This window comes from Sesamum indicum, linkage group LG4, assembly GCF_026168435.1.
Source record: "Sesamum indicum cultivar Baizhima isolate 11 linkage group LG4, ASM2616843v1, whole genome shotgun sequence".
NCBI lineage: Eukaryota > Viridiplantae > Streptophyta > Magnoliopsida > Lamiales > Pedaliaceae > Sesamum > Sesamum indicum.
Genome location: NC_142660.1, coordinates 1335863 through 1359111, shown reverse-complemented (window position 1 = coordinate 1359111; position 23249 = coordinate 1335863). Strand labels below are relative to the sequence as shown.

At 34.1% G+C, this 23249-nt stretch overlaps 2 protein-coding genes and 1 pseudogene across 2 annotated transcripts; 2 read left to right on the top strand and 1 right to left on the bottom strand.

Annotated features, from left to right (window-relative positions):
* The first annotated feature begins 256 nt into the window (after positions 1 to 256).
* TPR15 (Heat shock protein DnaJ with tetratricopeptide repeat-containing protein) lies at positions 257 to 8401 on the top strand. Its single transcript, XM_011077058.3, has 11 exons — positions 257 to 2918; positions 3114 to 3353; positions 3512 to 3641; positions 4592 to 4744; positions 4855 to 5072; positions 5156 to 5225; positions 5400 to 5606; positions 6669 to 6907; positions 7049 to 7127; positions 7218 to 7358; positions 7760 to 8401. The coding sequence occupies exons 1-11, from the start codon at positions 505 to 507 to the stop codon at positions 7976 to 7978; spliced, it is 4110 nt and encodes a 1369-aa protein (XP_011075360.2). The 5' UTR covers positions 257 to 504; the 3' UTR covers positions 7979 to 8401.
* A 1091-nt stretch (positions 8402 to 9492) lies between these two features.
* LOC105159853 (eukaryotic translation initiation factor 3 subunit E) lies at positions 9493 to 14197 on the bottom strand. Its single transcript, XM_011077057.3, has 8 exons — positions 13872 to 14197; positions 12621 to 12775; positions 11985 to 12212; positions 11772 to 11893; positions 11262 to 11481; positions 10285 to 10427; positions 9817 to 9954; positions 9493 to 9710 (listed from the first exon to the last, which is right to left on the bottom strand). Exons 1-8 carry the CDS (start codon positions 14080 to 14082, stop codon positions 9611 to 9613), a joined length of 1317 nt encoding a protein of 438 aa, XP_011075359.1. The 5' UTR covers positions 14083 to 14197; the 3' UTR covers positions 9493 to 9610.
* A 2962-nt stretch (positions 14198 to 17159) lies between these two features.
* Positions 17160 to 21027, top strand: LOC105160045 (alpha carbonic anhydrase 7-like; annotated as a pseudogene).
* The last annotated feature ends 2222 nt before the right edge of the window (positions 21028 to 23249 follow it).

The window sequence follows — 23249 nt, the reverse complement described above, 5'->3', positions numbered from 1 at the left end:
TTTTCGACTTTTTTTGTTAATATCATCAAATTCGGTGAATTTGATTAATGAATAGATTTATTTGTTAGATAAAAATAAACCTCAGGATGCCAAATATAATATTTTAAATTAAAAAAATTTATATATAATTATATCAAATTTTAGAAAAGGGGAGTCTAATTATCACTAAAAAGAATTATGAAGGGAGATTAGCAACTTTTCATAGGATGATCGCTCTTGCACAGGTTCTGGTAATAACCAAACAGAGCGCTAACAGGTAATAGCAACGTTCGAATCAATCAATTCAAATATAAACCCCCAAAACCTAAACCCTTTCCCACGCCCCAAAAACTGGAAGGCTGAAAGCCAGGAAATACACGAATTCCAAGCTCAGAGCCTTTTGGCTTTCTTCCCTTCCGTTTCGAGCTAAGTAATCCGAAACCCTTTCTGGTTCTTATGTTTATTTGCCCTAACTGAGAACCCTAATTTCACGAATTCACGTCCTGTCGGAATCTGGGATACAGAATGTCGCCTCCGGTGACTGCTCCACACCCCGCTTTTGAAATCCCTAATCACGATTGCCATTCCACGCAGAATGGGAAGTTTTGCGGAAGTTTTAATTTTTCTGCAGGTTCAACTGATGCGGCTGGATTTGATTACTTGAAATTCGGTGCAGGAAAATCAAATCTTTCAAGTCGGTCCAGGCCGAGGCTAACGAAGATAAGGAGGAAGCAGATGGTGGCTTCTCAAGATGGGAAGTCCATCAAAACTGATTTGGGATTAAATGGGTTAACTGATGCTAGTGAGATTAAGTTAGATGGTAGATTGGGGAATCTGTTTGCGGGTAATAATGAACATTCAGGGTCAAATGGGAGTGCAACGAGTAGAGATTTAAATGGAAATATGGAGCACCTTGGAAATGGATTAAGTTTTGGTGTTGGTACGAATGATTCTTTATCTAGTATGGGCTTGGGAAATGGAAAATCCTTGTTTGGTTATAGCATGAATAGCTCGACAAGTAATTTGCAGTCCAAAGAGGGTGATTTTTGGTTTGCTTCTGATGGATGCCGCTCTAATTTGGATGCACAGAAGGAAGCTGGGAGTTTCGTGTTTGGAGCTTGTAAGGCCTCTACAACAAATTCTGGTCCAAATAAGAGTGGGTTGCCAATGGATGCAAACTTTGGTAGTGGGCAGTTTGCCTTTGGTGTTAATGACAGCAGTGAGTTTGGGTCGAATTCAAATTTGAGGGTGGAAGAGTCCAGAGAGAATTTGTGGCCACCAAAACTTCATGAATACCAGAAATCAGATAATGTTAAATTTGTTTTTGGTTCAGACAAGTATGAATCTGCTTCAAGTGTGAAGTTAGACCAAAAAGATTCGAATCAATCTGGTTTGCATTTTCATGAGTTTGACAAAATTAATGGTAAAAATTTTGTATTTGGTGCTAGTAAGAATGCATCTGCTGCAATTAATACTGATCAACATAAACAAGGCTGTGACAAAAATATGGGCAAGAGTGAATCCGGTAGAGATGTTGGAAACACAGTACCTGATATGAGGGGTAAAGTTAAATTGGACACTTCTGGAGATTTTGAGAAGGGCTTTCATCCTTGCTTCCAGTTCCCATGTAATTGGAGTGATAGCAATAGCCAAAACTTTGTGTTTGGTCCAAATAATAGTCATTTTAAGTTAGGTGTAGATATGGCAAATAACCCCACAGGTAACATCAGGGATATGCCTCGTTTTACAAACAGCAGTAAAGCAAGTGCAGATATTCAGATTCAGTTTCAGAATGCTTGTCTCAATGGTGCTTTTGTTTTTGGTGGATTGAAAGGCAAGGGGGGTTTAAATTCTGGCGGAAGGGCTAATCTTGCTAATGATATGAATCAATTGAACAAAGCGAAGGCTAAAGATTGCAATGATTTTGGACAGGATAACCGTGATACTGGCTCTGATATTAACACTAAATTTCAAAATAGTAGTATTTCAGGTGCCTCTTTTGAGAAAGACCGGGCATTTAGTTTGTCAGATGAGATGAGGAGATTGAACATCCATGGTTCTGAAGTAGATGCAGACAAGACTGCAAATTTATCTAGTAACTTTTCGGTGGATACTAAGAATGTCTTTGTGTTTGGAAGAGACCAGAAATCTAGTTTTATAAAGGAGAATTCTCCAATAAAGATGAGTGAAAAGACTCCAGATCTGAGTCATTTGTCACACAGTTACTCTGAATCAAACATAACCTCTTCATCTTTCTTCTCATCTGTTGGAATAGGCATCCAGCTACAGGATGGTTTCTGTGAGGTACCATCTACGACTAAAGATGAGAAAGGTAGCATCGGCTTTACAGGCAAACTGGCTGGATTAGTCTCATCAGATGCAGGTTATACCACACCAAATGTGACATTTGCCTTTCCAAATTACAACTTATTTCCTGGTGTAGACAAAAAATTGGATAATGCAACTATTAAATCACTGGGGAGCAAAAGATCAAAGAAGAGAAATGGAAAGTTAAGACAGAAAACCATGGTCCAAAAGTTGTTTTGCCAGGATAGTCCCTCTAAAGAAGGCAGTTCCCAGCTGAATCAGAACTCTCCTGGTTGTGGTTCACCCATGGATTTTTCACCTTATCAAGATACTACTGCTGATGCACCAGATGCAGACAATGGAACTGGTTTAAAAGCAGAATTTGCTGCAAATGAGAATGATATTCCGGAGCACTGTGAAAAGGCTCATGATGATAAGAGCCATTCAAATTTATCCCCATTAACTGGACAAGATGGCCTGTCAGCAGTAAGACGTCAATACAAGAAAAAGTACAAGTTGAAAAGTGGTCCCAATCACAGCGTTCGAGACAATAATAATTCTGACAAAGAAAATGCTAAGCTAGACCCAAAAGGAGCTGCCACTCATGAAGTCTGCGAGCATTGGCGAATAAGGTGCACTTCATGAATTCTCCCCATCACCACCCCCACCCCCAACCCCGTTGGGTAGACTAACTTTTACTTCTGATGGGTGGTGCGATCTATTTTTGGATTGTTTTTTTTCCCTCTTTGGTTCTGATGCAGTTTATGATATCCTTCTCATGCACAAGCATTTATTATGATTACTTGCACAATTTTAATTTTGTACAGGGGAAATCAGGCTTATCATGCTGGGAAACTTTCTAAAGCTGAGGAATTTTATTCTATGGGCATCAGTTCTTTCCCACATGTCAGTACTGTGGGATACACCATGAAACCACTTTTACTCTGCTACAGCAACCGTGCTGCAACACGAATGTCACTTGGGAGGATGAGGGAAGCGATAGGAGATTGTACAAAAGCTGCTGAACTAGACCCAAACTTTCTGAAAGTTGCATTAAGGGCTGGAAAGTAAGTACTTTGCCCGTGTTCTCTTTCAACATTATCCCAAAATTATGCAACAAGTATGAAAGCATTACTTGTTGTTTGCTTTAGTGCTCTGTGATGTTATTTGTAATAACAGTCTACTGGATCTACTTTGAAGTCTCTGAAATTTAATAATTTTGCAGTTGTTATCTGGTGTTGGGAGAAGTTGAAGATGCGATTGAATGTTACACTAAATGCTTGAGTTTGGGGATTGGTGTCTGCTTAGATAGGAGAGTTACAATTGAAGCTGCTGATGGCGTGCAAAAGGCAAAGGTGAGATATTATTATCATTTGTTGTTCTTAGCTGTCCCTGTTTTTGTTACTAAATGTATTGTATGATATGACATTCACATGTTATTTGACGATCCGGAATCTTGTTTGTCTGCTAGTAACTTCTATCTATTCCATTGGATGCATTTGTTTATAAGCTAGAAGAATGTCAAGGGCATGTTTTGGTGTATTAAGACTTAACCTCAAGACTTGGTTTATGAAAACATTCATGGATACCTTTTTTAGCCTCGAAACCTCTCTATTCGTATTTCTCTCACCTGAGATGAATTTGAACTTGAAAGAGGTTTTGCTCAATATATTTCTTCCAAGTGAGTTGCTGCTGGTGAAACTAATTGGAACATGATGTCTTTATCCTTATCTTTATTGTCTTGTTGTAACCGTTTAAATCTTTATAGTAGTTTTAAGTATGTGCGGATCTTAGTCCTTCATTTCTTGTTCCATCCTTCGCTTATCTGAACTGCGTATTCTTTTTCTCATCTTTGACTTAGACATCCTATTGTAAATTCTTTTCTATACATAAGTAATTCGTTTTATGCTTTTGTAGTTGTTAGCAGTATATTTCTTTACATGTGATTGACTCCTGCAAGGAAAACCCACATTTGTCCTTTTAAAGTGTGCGACTTAATGTTTACGGATCGACATCAGGCTCCTGGTCATGAGATTTGCAGGTCAATGGAGCTGAATTTCGGTGATCAGATGTCTTCATTGTCGGTTCAAATTGTTAACAGAGTGTTCAATGAATCATGTTACCCCTTAAGTCTGTTTAAGTGTTGAACCAAAAATTTCCTCAATTAAGTTGATGTACCAAGTATTGGGTACTTCTTCTGGACATGTAGCCTTTCCTTGAATATTGTTGTTCTGCTGGTTTCTCTCTACGTGTGTTTGTGCCTGTGATTTTCTTAAAATCTGATCGTTAATTTTGTGGTTGACAGAGAGTTGCTGAGTACATGCATCAGGCTGCCGAACTCTTGCAAGAAGGAACTGAGGATGCTGCAACTGGTGCTCTAGCAAACATTGCAGAGGCATTGTCAATCAGTCGTTACTCAGAGAGATTACTCGAGATGAAAGGACAGGCTCTATGCATTGTATGTGCTAATTAGAGTCTCACCTATTTCACTTTGAATTTGTTGAGTTTGTCATATAACAATCTAATTTCAAAGTAATGAGCTAATGATTTGGTTATATATTGATACAGTTGCGGAGGTATGATGAAGTGATTCAACTTTGTGACCAAACTCTTGATATAGCCAAAAAGAACTTTGGTACTGATAATTTGGATGATTCAAGCTGCAAAAGTTCTCATGTAAAGTTGTGGAGGTGGAGACTGCAGACCAAGTCCCACTATCATATGGGAAAGCTTGACTTGGCTCTTGATTTGATTGAGAAACAAGAAAAATTGCCTATCAGCTCCAAGTAAACCTCATTGGCCATCAAACCAGAGATTATCCTGTTTTTAAATATATCTGAAATGTTAATCACATAGTTTATGATGTTAGGTTCGGAGATGTGACAGAGGAAACCACAATTTCATTAGCTGCCACCATACGTGAACTTTTATTCTTGAAGGTATGTTGATTTTAAGTTTATGTATGAGAAAATTATGATTCATTAATTGTTCCTGTTTCTAATTTAGATTTCTGTATGAATATAGATTCTGATGTCATAGCTATTTAGTTGTACATACAGCCAATAATTTATTTATAGCAAAATACTAGCCTTTTCCTTTCTTAATAATTACAGAAATCAGGAAATGAAGCCTTCAATTCTGGAAGATATACAGAAGCTATAGAGAATTATACAGCTGCTATATCAAAAAGTTTTGAGTCACGGCCTTTTATGGCTATCTGCTTCTGCAACCGTGCTGCTGCATACCAGTCAGTCAGCCAAATTATTGATGCCATTGCAGATTGTAGTCTGGCCATTGCTCTGGATGAAAATTACCAAAAGGTATGCAACAAAATTAATAAAAAAAAGTTATATTACAGATGTTTTATTGCTGATAAAAGGATATTTTAACTTATACTACTCCGGTTTCATTTGCTTGCAGCAATTTGTTAATTCATAGAGCATATAATATTGCTATTTTGTTACCAGGCATTTTTTAATCTTGCAGAAACATCCTTGTGGTATATCCTGTGAGCTGTCCCTTCTTTTCTTTGCATGAAAGTTGTACTCTAGTCTGGTCAAATATAATTATTGATGGCTTAGGTGAAGAAATATGACTATTATGGTTTGAAAGTAAGGTTATATTAACATGGATTGTTCAAGAACAGAGATTATTGATCAAACTTGCCCTTGGTATGGATCGTTTATACACATAACCTGTTGAACCATTGAGTTTTATTAAGTTTTGCCTTAGCAGCTAAATGGTACACTGAATAAGATGTGTCATTTCGCTACATTCTAACATGGTTCATTGAACTGGATCCTTGGGTTTGGAGGTTACTTAAAATATAGAATCTCTTTGGCATGGCCATGGATCACTATACTTGTAAAATGGTTAAGGGCTATGATATTGACTCTGCACACTGCTTTCGGCAGACAAAAATAATTTTTTGTTGGTGCCAAAAATTACCTCAGTGAAATAGCAACTATCTGCATTAGCATGTTTAGCTTTCCATTTCTGTCTCAGTGATGCTGGGTTTCTTTCAAAGATTTTAATATCTTGGGAACTTCAGATAAACTAGAAGCTAGGTGTAGTATTTATTGTACCTCAAGATGGGGAGAACAATATGGACTTTTTCTAAAAGAAAAGCAGCCTTTATAAGCAAGACGAAGTTCTTTCTGAGTTCATTAAAGAAAAGAAGTATAAAAACTACTTAACTGCTTGTATCTTAAGTAATGGGTTCTCATCTTTTCCTGAAACTATGAGCCAAATATTCTAAATAACCACTTCTCATTACCCCCACTTTGCTTTTGTGGATGTCCAGATATTGACAACAAGCTTTACCATTATGGTAATTCATTTGTTGACAAAGTTCTTATCCCTTCTGTTGTATTTATATGTAGGCAATCTCCAGAAGAGCTACTTTACATGAGATGATTAGAGATTATAAACAAGCAGTTTATGATCTTCAGAGAATGATTTCTCTTCTTGAAAGCCAATCACAAACCAATGGTCAAGAATATAACTCCCAGAGTAGATCAGGTGGAGGCAGTGTGAGGGATTTAAGAAAAGCTCGTCGTCGTCTTTCCTTAATTGAAGAGAAGGCTAAAAAGGAAACCCCTCTGGATCTTTACCTCATTTTGTAAGTCCAATCACATATTTGTTTTTAGCACCCGATATCTTTCCAAGATGAAAATTAAGTGCTTGTAAAGCTGACATGTAGGGTGTGGCTGAGAAAGTGTAAGAGTAAGAACTTGCATTAATCTTAACTTTTGACTGGCAGGGGAGTCAAAGCATCTGATGCTGAATCTGAGATTAAGAAGGCATATCGAAAGGCAGCTCTGAGGCATCATCCAGACAAGGTTCTAATAAGGCTTTCCTCAGTTACATTGTCAAATTCTATTGGAAATTCATGTTTTGGATTGTGATACACTTACTTTATGCTGTTGTAGGCTGGTCAGGTCTTGGTAAGGAGTGATATTGGAGATGATGGAGCATTGTGGAAGGAAGTTGGTGAGAAAATCCACAAGGATGCTGACAGGTTATTCAAAATAATTGGCGAGGCATATGCTGTGCTTTCTGATCCCTCCAAGGTATATTCAGGGCATCAGAAGTATAAATGAGCACTACATTCAGTACTAATTTTGTTTTTTCTTCTTTTGCTTACTTCCCTCTCCTAAATGGAAAAAAAATCACCTTAGTTGCATGATATATGGCAATTCTTGAGCTGGGGTTTGGTTGTGCAGGCTAACTAGAAATCCCGCTGATTTGAATAGCTGAAAAGAAGTTAACTACCTGTTTTCTCTCCTTTCTTTTACGGGTGTGAGTGTGTGCTTTTGTGACAAAGGTTTACTATGCCTTTATCATTGGGATATTTTGGTTTCTGTGAAAGTTAAAATTGTGCTCTTGATATGCCCATCAATGGCGCAAAAATACCCAGGATCTGGGAGAGTGGGTTATGATCTCTTACATATGTGCTTTGGTCTGCTTGCAGCGGTCAAAGTATGATACCGAAGAGGAGATGAGGAATATTTTCAGGGACAGCAACAGAAACAGTAATTCTGGACATCCGTCTACTTCTTACAGTTCTCCATATGAAAGAGGAAGTTGGTCCGGAAGACAAGCAGGTTTTAGCACTCCATTTGAAAGAAACAGTAGTAGACGGTACTGGAATGACTCAAGATCTTACAGTAACTTTCACTCACGATGGTAGAAGGCAACTAAAGTTGTCGACAACGAGTTGATACTAGGAAGATGTTTAGGTTGTTCATGCCGGAGGGCAGCCTATCTAGATACAATGAGCAGGAAAGATGGTGCTTCACTGGAAAAATCAAGACACGCAGGAAGTAAGTTTTCTGTATGAAGATATTTGTTTTCTGCTAAAAGGACTTTCCCGATGAGGTTTGGTGCACGGATTAAGGCTGGGCCTAGTGAAGCGCTTGAAAGCCGCTGAAATTTTGTTCTTTTTCTTTTTATTTTTGAACTTGGAGTGTATGATGTAATTGATAATTTTGGTATAGGAAATTGTTTATGTAGATAGATACAAATTTTGGGATAGGTTGTCATCATTCTTTTTGTACAAATAAAGGTCGAATTTTAGCAGCGTCCGTCACGAAATAAGATTTCACTTTGTTGAGTTTTGCTTGTCCAACAAAGAATGGAGAGGAACATCTTGAGAATGAAACATCATACTTATTTTTTATTAAGTCGAGGTTTGTCGCGTGATGGTTTGTATTGATTTGGGTAATATACTACAGTTGCAGCATAGAGTACTACTTCACCTGCCGGTTTACAATGATAAATTATGATTTCTAATGAGATAGAATGATCAATCAGAGGGTGCAAATGTATTATCCAGATCCAGTGGTCAACATACTTCGGAGTTACAATCACAATCATTTAGGTGATTACGTAGTTCCATTGGGTAAATTATATTTTTGATTTTTCAATCTTTTTAAGATGTAATAACTTTGGTCCAATTGTCAAAATTAGAGTTAAAACCAAAGAAGTCGGCGGAGTGAAGACAGAGGGGTCAGCAGAGAAAACAGCAGAGTGAAGATAGAGGGGACGGCAGAGAAAAGAAAAGAGATGGAAAGAACTCAATGATGACTGAGCGCTGAGGATGGAAAATGATTGTTGTGGAGTGGATGGTGGTGCGCCGGCGGAAAAGGGGAGAAGAGAGGGGATCACGGACAAGAAAAAGTCGAGAAGTCATTGACAATAGGCTCTGACATAGAAGTAGTGGGTCGACAAGAACTCGAGAAGTCGTTGACAATGGGCTCTCATATAGTAGTAGTGGGTCTGCACGATACGATCAGACAATGGTGGATTTGGAAGAGCGAGTTGATTGTCCTGTTGAGTGAATAACATGGCCAGGCCGAGCTCTCCACCACAACCGGATTCTCCAAATTTTGTGTTATTTTAAAAGATTATGGACCACGACTGTGCCTCAAAATACATAGGGATTGAAATCAATTTTTGCCTCAAGTATAGGACCAACAATGTAATTTACCCTATTTCCACTTTACATAAATTATTGTGATTGTCCGGAACTAGAAATTCTATGACCTCCGGACAATTACCCAGGAAACATGTATTATCATAGTATTTTACAATCTGCACATAGTTCTCATATTGAGACCACCAACTGATCTAATACTCTATATTCACGTCCCTCCTTAATACCATATCATCAAATTATCATCAAAGAATCTAAGGACTGTTCCCTTTGCATAAAACAATATATTATCAGACCTCAACTGCATATCGAAATTTAATCCAAAATTTGCAAGAATAAAACTGCATCATCAGTGTCAAAAAACAAGCAGCAATATAGCTACATTCCCTATCGAGCAGCCTGCGCTTGGGCGTGTTCTAGAAGCTGGTTCACTAATTTATAAGTGCGACCAGAAAGTGATTTAGTATGGTCAATGAGCTGCTCGTACCTGAGGAGGAGAAATAATTCCTCAGTTAAAAGAAGCATAGACAAACATGCATACAGATAAATGGATAGTTATTTATTTGAATATGACGTATATCACCAAAACTTACACATTAGTTTGATTGGGTTCCATAACAATGGTTCCCATCTTTGAGTCGATCTTAGCTTCAAGCTTTGAGGTCCTTATAAGAGTCACTATCCATCTTTCCGCCTCCTCATAATTCAAATTCAGTTTCTCAGCAAGCACTCTGTCGAATATACACCAAATGGTACAATGTAAATTATATTTCTCAAATGGAAGTGGGACAAACATTCACATATAGGTTTTTATATAAATAGAAGATTATGCAAGTTCTGAAACAAAATTTTTAGAGGATGAAGTTAATGCCTGTAACTCGGATGACAGGCTAAATGCTTCTTATAGAAACAGATGGTAATGAAGGAAAGAGTTGGAAAGGGAGTTAGGGACGGGTGCCTGCATATTTAGCAGGGAGGATGGGAACTCCACCGTGCAGAAAAGGAGAGCAAAACTATTTGGATGACATTAAATAATTGAAGAAACAATCTCAGCTACATACCCCATGTCAATGCGCTGATGAATGCGACAGTAGGTCTCAAAGATGAAAAGGCGAGCATTTTCAAGGAATTCATCTCTTAAAGGTACAGTTGAAAAGTTTCCTTCCTCCACCCTTTTGCCAAGAAATGGATCATTCAGTATAACCTGCATCAAGATAATAAGTTTCACAAAATCAATACACGAGGAACTTAAAGAATGAATCACCTCTGGAACTCCATCTCTTAGAGGTTTAAAACCCAAAGATCAGTCGTATTAACATTCCGTGGCAGTTATAAAACAGCTGCTTGGGCAAACAAACCTTAGAAACCCCTAAGCAAGCCTATATTCTAATGGATATGAAGTATCACTATCTTCATGCCCAAAGATGTGGTATTCCAGATTAGATAGAGGCAAAAGATCTCAAAATGAAATGGCTTCATATGATTCTTAGCCAGGTAGAAAAATATATCTAAACACAAAATCAATCACTGCAGAATTCGGATTTAAATATTTTAGACATCTTAAGATGGCTTTCAGAAAATTCCAACAGCAAGCACTGCAGAATCATACAGGGCTTATTCTCATTTAATGTCGCTGTATATGCAGATATAATTAGAACTAGTGGAACAATCCACTTGAGATTTTGGTATCTGCATTAATACTGAAGAGCCTACACAGAGAAAGCCGAAGAACAAATGTGCAAGACAAAAGTAGTTACATATTCCGAAAACTCATGCAAATTAGGTTATACTTCCGAGAAACTGTATGGAGTAATGGCTTTTAGAGGCAATCCAGATAAGATCCCTACTACGATGCTATATTCAGTAACTTCACGAAAGCAGGAACAGAGCATATCCACTTATAGTATAATTACCGAAGAAATCTCAATAATGTTTAGACAAGATATGCACACAGCACAGTAAAACACAGAGTAGATTATCTCAATGCTGAGGTCCTGGAGAAACACGAGTGAGGACCATCTGGAGTCAGGAAGCTTACTTCTTCACACTCTCTCATCTTTTTCTGAGCCATATCAAAGTCATAGTTGACATATATACATGCCAAAAACTCTGTAATGGGATCTTCATTAGAGTACCGCTCTTGCTGAATCACCTTTATAAATTCCTTAAACTGAGGTCTCCTCCTTTTGTTGACAATGAATGCAGTTGCCAGGTATCGCAAAAGATGGGGAGCATTTGTTTGGATTGCATTCAGATACCTGTATAGATCTCACAGTTTAAGATATGCTAAAAGACACCTTATTCCGCACACTTTGGGGGGTTGGGAGGGGCTCAAACACCATTTCAGTAACTATTCACAAAACTATCATTTGACATAGAAAGTTGAAAAGACGAGACAGAGGAACTAGAAAATCAAGGACTTTATGCCAGAAAGTGATCATACTAAAGAGACAAAATTTACTTGAGGCGAAGCAAAATAATTATTTGCTTCTATGGACCAAATTAATGAAGAAACAGGTAAAAGAATAAATTGATTCCAGACTCATACTTGTCCTGATTAAACAAGTCAATGATCTGTGTTCTTCCATTTTCATGGTTAAAGAAGATGAATAGACTCCAGTGCATTAGCCATATCCTACTCTGGACTTGGTTCAACGGAGAAGAGAAACTCTGCAAGGTATACATCATCGTAAGCTTATCTCACTGCTTTGAACAAGGGAAGAATATAAAGCACTAAATCCCATGTGTGCTTCAAGCAAACCTTAGAGTCAATGATTTCCTTCAAGCGGTTAAGCTCCTCCAATGCAATCTCCCAATTTTGCATCAATATCTCTGCAGCCAGTTTTCCCCATAATGCACTCAAACTCCTGTCACTGTTGGTGCACAAGGCCCTATACTGGTACAAATAATCAGCAGCACCGGAGTAGTTCCCACATTCAAACTGGAATTTGGCATACTGATATAGTGCTTCTATCTGCTGGGGACCAATCTGGACAACATAACTTGAATTTAATCAGTCAACCCTATTTGATAAATGAGATCTCAATCTGGACAACAACATAACATGAGTTAATCCGTTAGACAATCTGACAAGCAAGATCTGGACATAAGCCTTTCACAGCCTATTTAGTTGATTACTTAAACAACCACCTAAGATGTTATTCACCAACCCAACATAAGTGACAGAATAGTGCGATTTTCAAGCCCGATCATATATATAGATGTTGATTCATTTAAAAGGACTAAATTGCAAGTAAATAGCCGTATGAAGTATGACAACCCAAGGACCATCTAATTTAGTTTTCATTGCGTTTATGAATGAATAGTATGTTGCCAAAAGCTGTAACCTTCTAAAAGTAAGATGATCACGAAGTTAACAACATAGACAAAACTCAACCTGATAGCGATCACTAAGCATCTGAAGATTGTACTGTTTGTCAGCCCTCAGTTCCTGAAATGCATTAGGATTGTGCAGAAAGGCAATCAAAGGAGCTGCTCCCTCTTCCAGTGCCTTCAGCCTACCTACCACCTCGGCTCTCCTCTCAACCATCTCTAAAGCATACAGAAACCAGAGAGAGTTTAGAAGAATCCAGTCCAATACAGTTTGGAATAATTCAAGGAAAACCACCATCTGTCACACACACTTCATAAGACATAAAAATCACAAAAAGCAAAAAAGATAACTTCACATCAACAATATTCCCACAAGGCCAGAAAACAACCAATCGTCGTTCACTGATTAACACAAGCAACATATGCAAGAGGAATCAAACCTAATCCTAGGTAAAAAATGAAATATATACATATCTGAAGTAGTATTATTTTAATATGCTGCAGATCTGCAATAAACTAACACATATGAGCATCGATTCTATAACAGAAAACAATAAATTTTAAGTATACAAACAAGCATTTCCTGCTTCCCCGGGATTAAGGTGAACAAATACCCAAGTCAAAGCAGACCTGGGAATAAAACAAATGAAAAAGCACTCAAGTAATCAGGAAAATAACCTAATCCTAGAAACTAATGTGGGTTAGACGAAACAATAAAAATATAAAACACTTCATCTCAAACATTTACATGATGAGTACATTTCTACATTAACAAACACAATTATTAACAGTTTAACACCCCCATAAGCAAAAGTACAAAGAAAACACATAACCAAACTACACTATGTTCAACAAGAAGCTATCTATCCGACCTAGTTTGCAAAAACAAAGCAAACGAAGCATATATAGAGACCACTGCTCCTCAACTACGAAATTTGTCAAGAACCCAAATTCACACAATCACAGTCATATCTATTTGAAAAATAATAACAAAAGCAAGTGGGTTCCATGTAGAATTAGAATTCGTGCTACATGTCCGGCGGGCAATTCTATAGTGATTTGGGTTCAATTTTTTCAAGAAAAGCAGAGACCTCAAATCCTAAGAACCAGAGACTAGAATTTAATTTTTAAGAAAAGGGAACTTTACCTACCAAAAACAGCAAAATCAAACAATGCCATCCCACGTAAACAACCAAGAATGAACTTGAAACCTTACACACTCATCGATCAATACCTCTCTTGTAAGAAAAAGCCCCGGTGAGGCTCAAAATGTAAACTTTAACTACCTCTATCCCACACAGACATAGTTACATACCCTGTGGAACGTCGTCGGAGCGGTACAGGGATTTGTGAATGTCCATTGCATAATCGACCATGTTAGTGTCATTAAGAAGCTCGATTTTCGCCTTCAGAATATCCTCCTCTGGGTACAGACCTCTCTCCTGCAAGAATTCAAGCAGTGGGAACACTAGATGCCGGTCCAGCTGAGGTGCTATCCGCTGCGTCAAGTCGTATTTCGCCGCCATTGCTTCTCCTTCTGTTCCCGGATGAACTAATTTCCGCGGCGGTTCTCGTGGCGGAGGGTGGGTGGAGTGGATCCGCTATGGATGGGGAAGTTTAATGCTTTGGGTTTGGGTATTAGGGCTTTCTAATTGCTTCCTTTAAATTTTGGGAACAATATCAAATGAGCCCAACATTAGTGTAAAGTTTATGGATCAATTGGGCTAATTGGGCTGTAAATGAAAAACGAATTTGATCCATATGGGCCCGTTGGGCCATAAACATTAGGGTTAAGTATGAGTTTTAAATATATAATTTTTCTCTGCTGAAAAAAATATATATATAATTTTTCTTACTTATAATTTTATTTTAAATAAAAATTTATTTTGAATATACTAACCGTTGGTACGACATTTGTGCATGTAATAAATAATTCTTTAAATTTTAAAATATACCATAAATATAAATAAAATATATAAATCAATAAATTATATTTTTCTAAAAAAAAGTAACGTCGTGTCATATTTGTCATAGAAATATAATTATCATATTTTAAAATTAGTATGGTTGTTTCATTAACTGTCATTTGTGAACAAAAAGGCTTCATTTTTTTAATAATAGTATAAATTAAAAAATAGACCATGATAAACTAGTAGACTCTGCTATGTATATATCTATACTATTATAAAGAAAGATGTGTTAGAACACAAAGTAACGATTTTGGCACCGTTACATTAACTTTTTTGTGATCTAAAACTTCAACCGATAAGATAACTAATTTATTCAACTTTTCAATTTTTATATTAACTTAACTGTCTAATTTTATTGTAATATATTTGAAAAAATAAAAAAATTACTTACTATATGCATACAAAAATGAGTTTATAAAAAAATATAAAAATTATTATAATGATCTAATTGAGATTTTATGAGGTTTAATAATTATTTAATCGTTACATTTTACGTATTTACGTGGCTTATTTATAATTGAATTTATTAATGAGTTTTAATTAGGTCATTTGATGTTTTATAACTGGCAAATTCTTACAAGTATGTAAAGGGCCATTAGCTTTCTTTATTTGACACATTGAGAGAGATATCTTTGTATAGATTATGAGTTTAAGAAGCACATTTATAATCCAACAATTATTTGTAGAGTTTAGGCAATACGACTGTGGACTGGTTCCTAGTCTTCTCGTGGTCGTGCACATGGAATGAAACATTGCTGAAAGCTAATGGTCTTTTATTCTGGAGTCCTGGACAGCTGTTGAAACCTATAAGTAGGGAGGCAATCATGACTTTAGGTCAGCGACAAGTATCGTGACTCTCCATCGGTGCAGCTTTTCTAATTTCAAGCTTTATTTATTTATTTTTATCACTTTATATATTGTAAAAATATATTTTATAGATATTTTATATGTAAATTAAATTAAAAAAATATAATACAAACACAAATCACACAATATCTACAACTCCTAACTTAGATAATTGCTTACTCTTTATTTTAATTGTCGAGTCGCTGAAAAAAAAAAAAAAAAAGAATTATCCCCCACATTATAATCATTACGACTTGAAAAATATAATAACTTAATACTATCTAAAATAAACTCGACACAAAACCTTGAGTTTTTATTACAATGAATAAATATTTGCCAATGTTTTATCTATAATCAAAATATTAGCAATAGTTTTTAACTATAGTTAATGTTTCAACCAGAAACAACGACTAATAGCTATTGTCCAATCACAATTAACTAATATTCACAATATATTTTTTTTTTTGTTTTATTGCGTAGAAACTGTATATATTTGGGAAACATTTTCAAATTTGTTGAAAATTTGTGTTTGTTTACCCATGTTTTTGATCTTCAACGATTGATTATTGCATGCAAAGAGCATACCATGTTTTCCACAAAACGTTTATGTCAAACTATTATTATTCCGAAGACAACATTAATTGTAATAATAAATACAATTAAATTAGGACAAATCGCGTTGAGACCTTCTGAGATTAAATTTAAATATACAATCACCATTTATTTTTTTTAAATATAAAATTACAAACACATTTTTTGAATTTATAGTTATAATTATAACTATATCTCCTATTCAAAAGACAAATTATATACTTTCTGAAAAACATTAAACTATTATATGACATTTTATTTAAAGTAGAAAAAGTAACTTGAGATGCATGAATGCCTTAAGGGTAAATTACAATGAGCTCTCTAAGGATTGACGTAGTTACGAATACCCTTTTATTGTTTGAAAATTATCAAATACTCCTCCCCCAATGTTTGATGAGATTATGTAATTTTTGAATGGAGGCTTGGAATTGTCAATTTTGTTCTTGTTGTATTTTTTTTTAAAAAATAAAAAAATACGGACAAAGTGGACGGAAAATTTTGAAAAATTGTAAAAAGTTATCCACTTAGTGCATAAAATTCTTTCAGAAAATAAATAAAATTATAATTTATAGTCCACAAGGGTATTTTAGTTAATTCACTATAAAATAGAACCTAACGAAGTCTAACAAAATGCACTAATTGTGAGACCACCGTCAAACTAAGCAGGGTATATATTGATAATTTTTCAAATAACAAATACGTATTTAAAATTATAATACATCTCAGACGAACTCGTTGCAATATATCTTTTATTTAAAGTAGAAAAAGTGACGTGACGTACATGAATACCTTAAGTTATACAAAATACTAATTGTTATTGGAGTGGTTTTATTCCTTTTCACATTTGATTTAGACATGTTATTGATGATGTATAGTTCCTACGTAAATTTTTTGTCTCTATTTTCTTGTATTTGGAATAATACATAACTTTTTGTAGGAATGTTACATAGTTCCTTTCTAAATTTTTCGTCTCTATTTTCTCGTATTTGGAATAATACATATCTTTTTGTACAAAACATTCCTACAATGTCTTCTCGCGCAATATATATATAGACATGCATGTTAGCATTAATTTGTATCATTCGAACAATATTTCTTTCCTCTCCCGTTAAGGAGCTAGATATAATTTGCATATATCCAGCTTAAAAATTGTAGCATCATTTCACGACCTCCCCTCCCGAGGGAGGATACTAATCATGGGAGTCAAGAACATCAGCTTGACTCTCGTTTTGTTTAGTTGTCTTTTGTTAACATTGCTTCTCATCACTGCGAATGCTGATGAGCTTGGAATAGGTATTATACTTGCAGATGTTTCTCGCTACATAACCAAACTCCTCATTCGTTTTTGCATTGTTATGCACTTATTTTCCTTCATTTTCTCTTGCCGTTCTTGCTGAGAAGCTAGGAGAGTATGTACAGATTTTGAAGTTAGACATTTATAATTTTTTGGCTTTGTGAAGCAATTTTAGAATGTTCGCAAGTTGAGATACATTGGGGAAAAATAAATAAATAAAAGGTTTAAATGCATTTTTCATTCCCTAACTTAGGATATATATCTTTTTAATTTTCGTAATTTCAATCATTTTGAATCACAATTCACCCTTCTTGCTGAGAAAATGCATATGTATCTCATGGGACTTTTGAAAATTGGGGCTATTGTTTGTTGGCTTATTTTTTTCAGTATTTTCGTCCTTTAACCTTTTACTGTAGCATTTGGTCCTGCATATTTTTAATTTTTGTAATTTCAAATTTTTTTTTGTTAGATCATTCACTTTTCTTGCCGGTAGAGGTGAACTTCAGCCAAAAAAAATAAAAAAAACCCCTAAAATTAAAGAGATACAAAATCAAAATACTGCCATAGTTACAAGGCTAAAATACCAAATTGCCCATGTTACGGGAGCAAAATATATTTAACTCAAAACCTAAAAGCGAGTAGGAGATCAGTTTTAATTGTTTTTGATATTTTCTTAAATAATTTTAAGTTAGTTTCCAAATAATTATTATTATTTTCTTTTTTTTTATTAGATATTCTAACTTCAACTTTTTTTAGTTTCTAATACTTTTAGGATACACTTTCCATTTTTGCTTCTTTTCGAAACTTGAACATTCTTTAAATGTACAGCTGGTTTCTTCGAATATTTCCTAAATATACTATATATAAACCAGTCACGCTGTAAGAGTATTGTACTTATCATACATATAATTAGTTCATATTCGACCAACCCCCGAATTCCGTCATAATTTCGCAAATTTGTGAAGTACTATGTTGTCTCTTTTTGTTCTCAGTTGATGAAACTTCATTCTCCTATGTTGTGGGGGGCTAAGGACGGACCTGAAAACTGGGGCAACCTTAATCCAAATTGAAAACTTTGTGGAACTGGAAAAACTCAGTCTCCGATTAATATTTTGGATTGTAAAGTGAAGAATACACAATTACTCGGTGATTTGAATAGAAAATATCATCCAACTAAAGTTCTGCTAAAAAACAATGGACACGATATTGAGGTAATTAAGCTGCCTCGTTGTCATATAAACTCTTTCATTTTTTATTTTATTTTTCATGAAATTAATAATATTTTTTTGCTACTCGATCGGATCAAGCATTTGAAAATGAAAAACGTGTTTACAGAAATATTAAAAAAAAAATATTTCAGCAATATATACATACCAAAAAATTGTGAACACGTTCATGTATAGGTTCTATAAATTATATGAAACTTCGACTGAGGATTTATTTTCTTTCTTTCTTTCCCTGTAGGTGGAATGGGAAAAAGGTGCAGCGGGAGGCATCATAATAAATGGCGATGAGTTTAAATTGCAGCAATGTCACTGGCATATTCCTGCAGAGCATATTGTGGATGGATTTAGGTATATAACTCCTTCTGATATTGCAAATGATCAAATTATTTTCTTATGAAAAAAAATAAATAAAGCAATTTACCTTTTTGTACTTTTTAAAATTCAACAACTTACCTTCCTATGTTTTTTAAAATAAAGCGACTAAGCCTACTTAGACATAGAGGTAAATTGCTTTATTTTAAAAAGTACGGGGAATATGTTGTTATTTTTCTTTCATAGAAAAATAATTTGCTCATTTACAATATCACAGAGAGGAGATAAATTACTATTCACCCAATGTTTTTTTGGATGCATTTGTTTTAGGTATTGCATGTAAGTTTGATTATAGTGTTGGGATGATTTCATCAACCATAACTCATGAATTCTTACTTAAAACTCAAAGGATATATGTATTTATTAAAAAAAAAATAAGCTTATTTTGTCTGAGTTTTTCGTTATTACTTCTCTTAATAACACCCTTTATAAAAACAAGAAAATATGATTTTTTGTTGATCAACACTCATTGAAATTCTTTTGGTAGATTTAATATGGAGTTGCATATCGTCCATGTCAACTCCGGAGGAGATATTGCTGTTGTTGGTATCCTGTACAAGTTAGGACATGGTGATCCTTTTCTTGCAAAGGTGAGCAATTTTGATTTATCGTTGGTTCTAAAAGTCAGGACAATTCCCCCCCCCCCCCCACCAAAAGGAAAGAAACCTTTCCACATTGCTTTATTAATACTGAAAAAAAATAATTTTTCACTATAATTAATTAATATTATGATCAAAAGAAAAAAAAATTATGTTGAATACAGATTAAGTATGCAGCTCCACAACGGCTATTAGTCATTATTTATGCAAGTGATGTCGAAATATTAATTAACTATATAAAAAAATTATGATAAATATTGATTCACCGTGGTAAAAATTTAAATTTTGTATTGATTTTGTTTGATTGTAGTTAGTGTTAATTTACTATGATTTTAAAGTCATGTTCATTTATAATATAGTGAAAAATTGTTATTATTATTATTTTTTTTTATGGTGTAATGATAGTCTAACAATTTCCTCTTGCAGCTTTTACCATATTTGCCGTTTGCTATTCCAGAATGATATCCTCTTAAGAGGGCTATTAATCCATCAAAGATGAAGATTCCAGGCAGAGAATATTATAGATATAATGGTTCTCTAACAACTCCTCCATGCTCAGAAAATGTTACTTGGACAATATTTAAGAAGGTAAGTTAATTTTAGTCGATTTGTAGGAAAAAATTTACCCAAATCAAGTTCTGCGAACCAAATAATCACAGATCAAGATTGTTCACTTTTTTTTGAATTGTACGTCAATCACACGATAAGTGTATTGTGCTTGTCATATAATTAATTCAAATCCAACCAAACCCGATTTAAATTAAAATTTCTCATTTTGTTGTACTTCTACCCACATCATCAATAGTTGTAATCCTTTGAGATGTTGGATTTAAGAGGAAATTAGAAAAAGATAATGTTTCTCTAAATGCATCTAATTAGATATACTCTTTTATGATTCTTAAATAATTACGTATTTTTATTAAAAAATAAAACACAGCTATTTTATTGTTTTTCCTGATACTTAATTATGGTTATCAATTAATTATTCTTTCCAAAAGAATAACATTAACCATTTCTAATTTTGCTCTTTTTTTTTTTAATTTTCTTTTGTAGGCGAAGACAGTCTCATACGAGCAAATACAAGCACTAAAAGAAGTTGTTCATGACGTAAGCGCATAACTGACTATTTCTAATTAAGAAATTTTTTTATTTGGATCAGATTTGGTCGAACCAAACCAATCACAGAGCAATTGTATCACACTTACTATGTGATTGGTCATTTTTCCTTAACTGTACACTAATTACAATGCACTTACCACATAATTGGTTCAAGTTTGGCCGAGTCAGGTCTGGACTAGAATTTTTCTTTTATTAAAAGCTTTGTGGTTTTGGCATTTCACTTACAAGTTGATTTATTCCGTTTTCAGGGGAATACAGGAAATGCAAGGCCAATTCAACCAACAAATGGAAGAACTGTATACACGTTTAAACCAAGACCTTATATCGAGTCTGTTGTATTAGCAGGTACCGAAGGAAGTAAGGACGATTGAAGAAACATAATATTGCCTTATGAAAAAACTTAAATAAGAGGCGATGGTGGTTCTTAGTATTTGCCGTTTCTATATACAATAAACGACGCAACTTGTTCTTTGTATTGTGTAATATGAACCTTTTAAGGTATTACTATGAATAAGTGTAAACATGCATTGCAAGTTCTCATATACATATGTGTTTGTTTAAGTTACCAAAAAGTTAATTATCAATTCATGTGCCTAATACATTTCTATACATATAAATGCAAATTATTTTTTCAATGAGGCCTAGTTCAGTTGGCGAAGTTGAGGTCTCATGATTTTAAAAGTCATGGGTTCGAACCCAGCATGTGCATGGGCTGTTGTCTACTGTATAGTAGGAGTTGCTGTCTACTGTAATAGTAGATCTTGTTGAAAAGAATATGATTATTGTATAGTCGTTGTTAGATGTTGATGTCGAAAAAAGTGCAAGTTCTTTTAGCACCGCCATAAGCAAATACACAAATATCACACACAAACAAAACAATAATTCTCTTAAGGTAGATTACAATGACGTTTCATGAAGTTTGACATGGATACAAAAACTATCTCGTTATTTAAAAAATTATAAATACTCCAATCAAATGAAAAATAATTGTGTAGTCTCTATAGTTTATATAGTAAGATGAAAATTACTAATTTACTCTTACTGATTTTTTAAAAAAAGATATATACAAAGAACAATGAGGGCCGGTAAAGTAATTGATCCATATGGCTTATTAGTCCACAAAAATATTTTAAAAAATTCTAAAAGATATATAGAATTATAATTCATGTCCAAAAGAGCACTTTTGGTCAGTTCACCACAAAAATTAGATGGAAACCGAATAAAAGTTAACGAAATGAACACGTTGTTAACAAATGTTAAAATTAGAACCGGTGTTTGTAATTTTCTAACAATTAATGAGGAGGTATTTATAATTATACCAAATTAAAAAAAAATAGCTATAGCGAACCTTAATTTTTATATTTACGTGCTATAAAGATAATTTTTAATACTCAGAAAAAGTCATAAATAATTATTTAAGTAGAAAGCTGTTGAGTAGGTAAGTAATAAATTTGGAGAAAAATTGTATTCTTGAATAATATGGTAAAATTAAAATAAAAATTAAAAAGCTAGATCGTGGACTCACTAACTAGGTTGGGTAGGAAATAAAAGTATTTCCGGGCCTGCAATCCCTATTATGCTTCTTTTTCTAACATGTATGATGTAATAATTAACTCAATTATTCTTACAATTTTTAATTGAGTACGCAGTTAAGTGTTTCACGCAACTTTAAATGTAATAACTCAATTATTCTTACCTGCAGAATAATTTCCAATTAATTGTTTCCCGAGATACTGCAAGAAAATAAATATAACAAAAATGTTAGTGATAAAAGAGAATAGTACAAAATCAGTTTTCACGATATAGGAAGTGAAGATTTAAAATCGCACTAGATGATCTAAAAGAATGCCATTTTATTTTTATTTTCTTTTCTTGTTTTCATCACATACGTATTTATCAGGATAGGTCGTTCCCAATTTTAGTAAATCCAACTGGCCAGACTTATTTACCCAACTATGATATATAAGGGAAGGCCAATTATTTAAGGGTAAATTATATTTTGTCATTCGAACTATACCAATTTTTATATTTTGGCATCCTTTTTTTTTTTTTTTTAAATATCTACTTACAATCTCAATTTTGTGAAATTTGCAATTTGGCATATATGATCCTTTTTTTAATGATTTTTTTTTTATCGAAAAAACATCACATGTTGTGCATATGTGAAAAATGTCACAACCCGCTTAAATACCACATGTCAACTGCATGTGATGTTCTTCTTACGAAAACCTTGACGAAAAAACAGTTATAAATGACAAAGTGTAAAATTTCATAAAATTAAGATTATAAATTGATACAAAAAAAAGATTTAGATGTCAAAATATAAAAAAAAGATCATAGTTCGGATGATAAGATATAATTAACCCATTATTTAACTCAAAACGTAATAACTCAATTATTATTTCCACTTGATATGGAGTTGGTGCATTGTAAAATGTAATGGTATTTAAATAATTTTACATGAAGTTTCTTGTTTTATCATTATGTTTTTTCAACTTTGAATGGAATTAGGTGGAGAGAATGAGCACTAGCTCTTAAATGTGATGGTTCAAACTTCAATTCTTGCCTATACTAATTAATAATTGTGCATTATTATTGCATCGTATTCACAAGTCAATTCAATATGTGAATAAAAATTTGATTTCGTGTAGTAAAATTGATATTCTAAAACTCAAT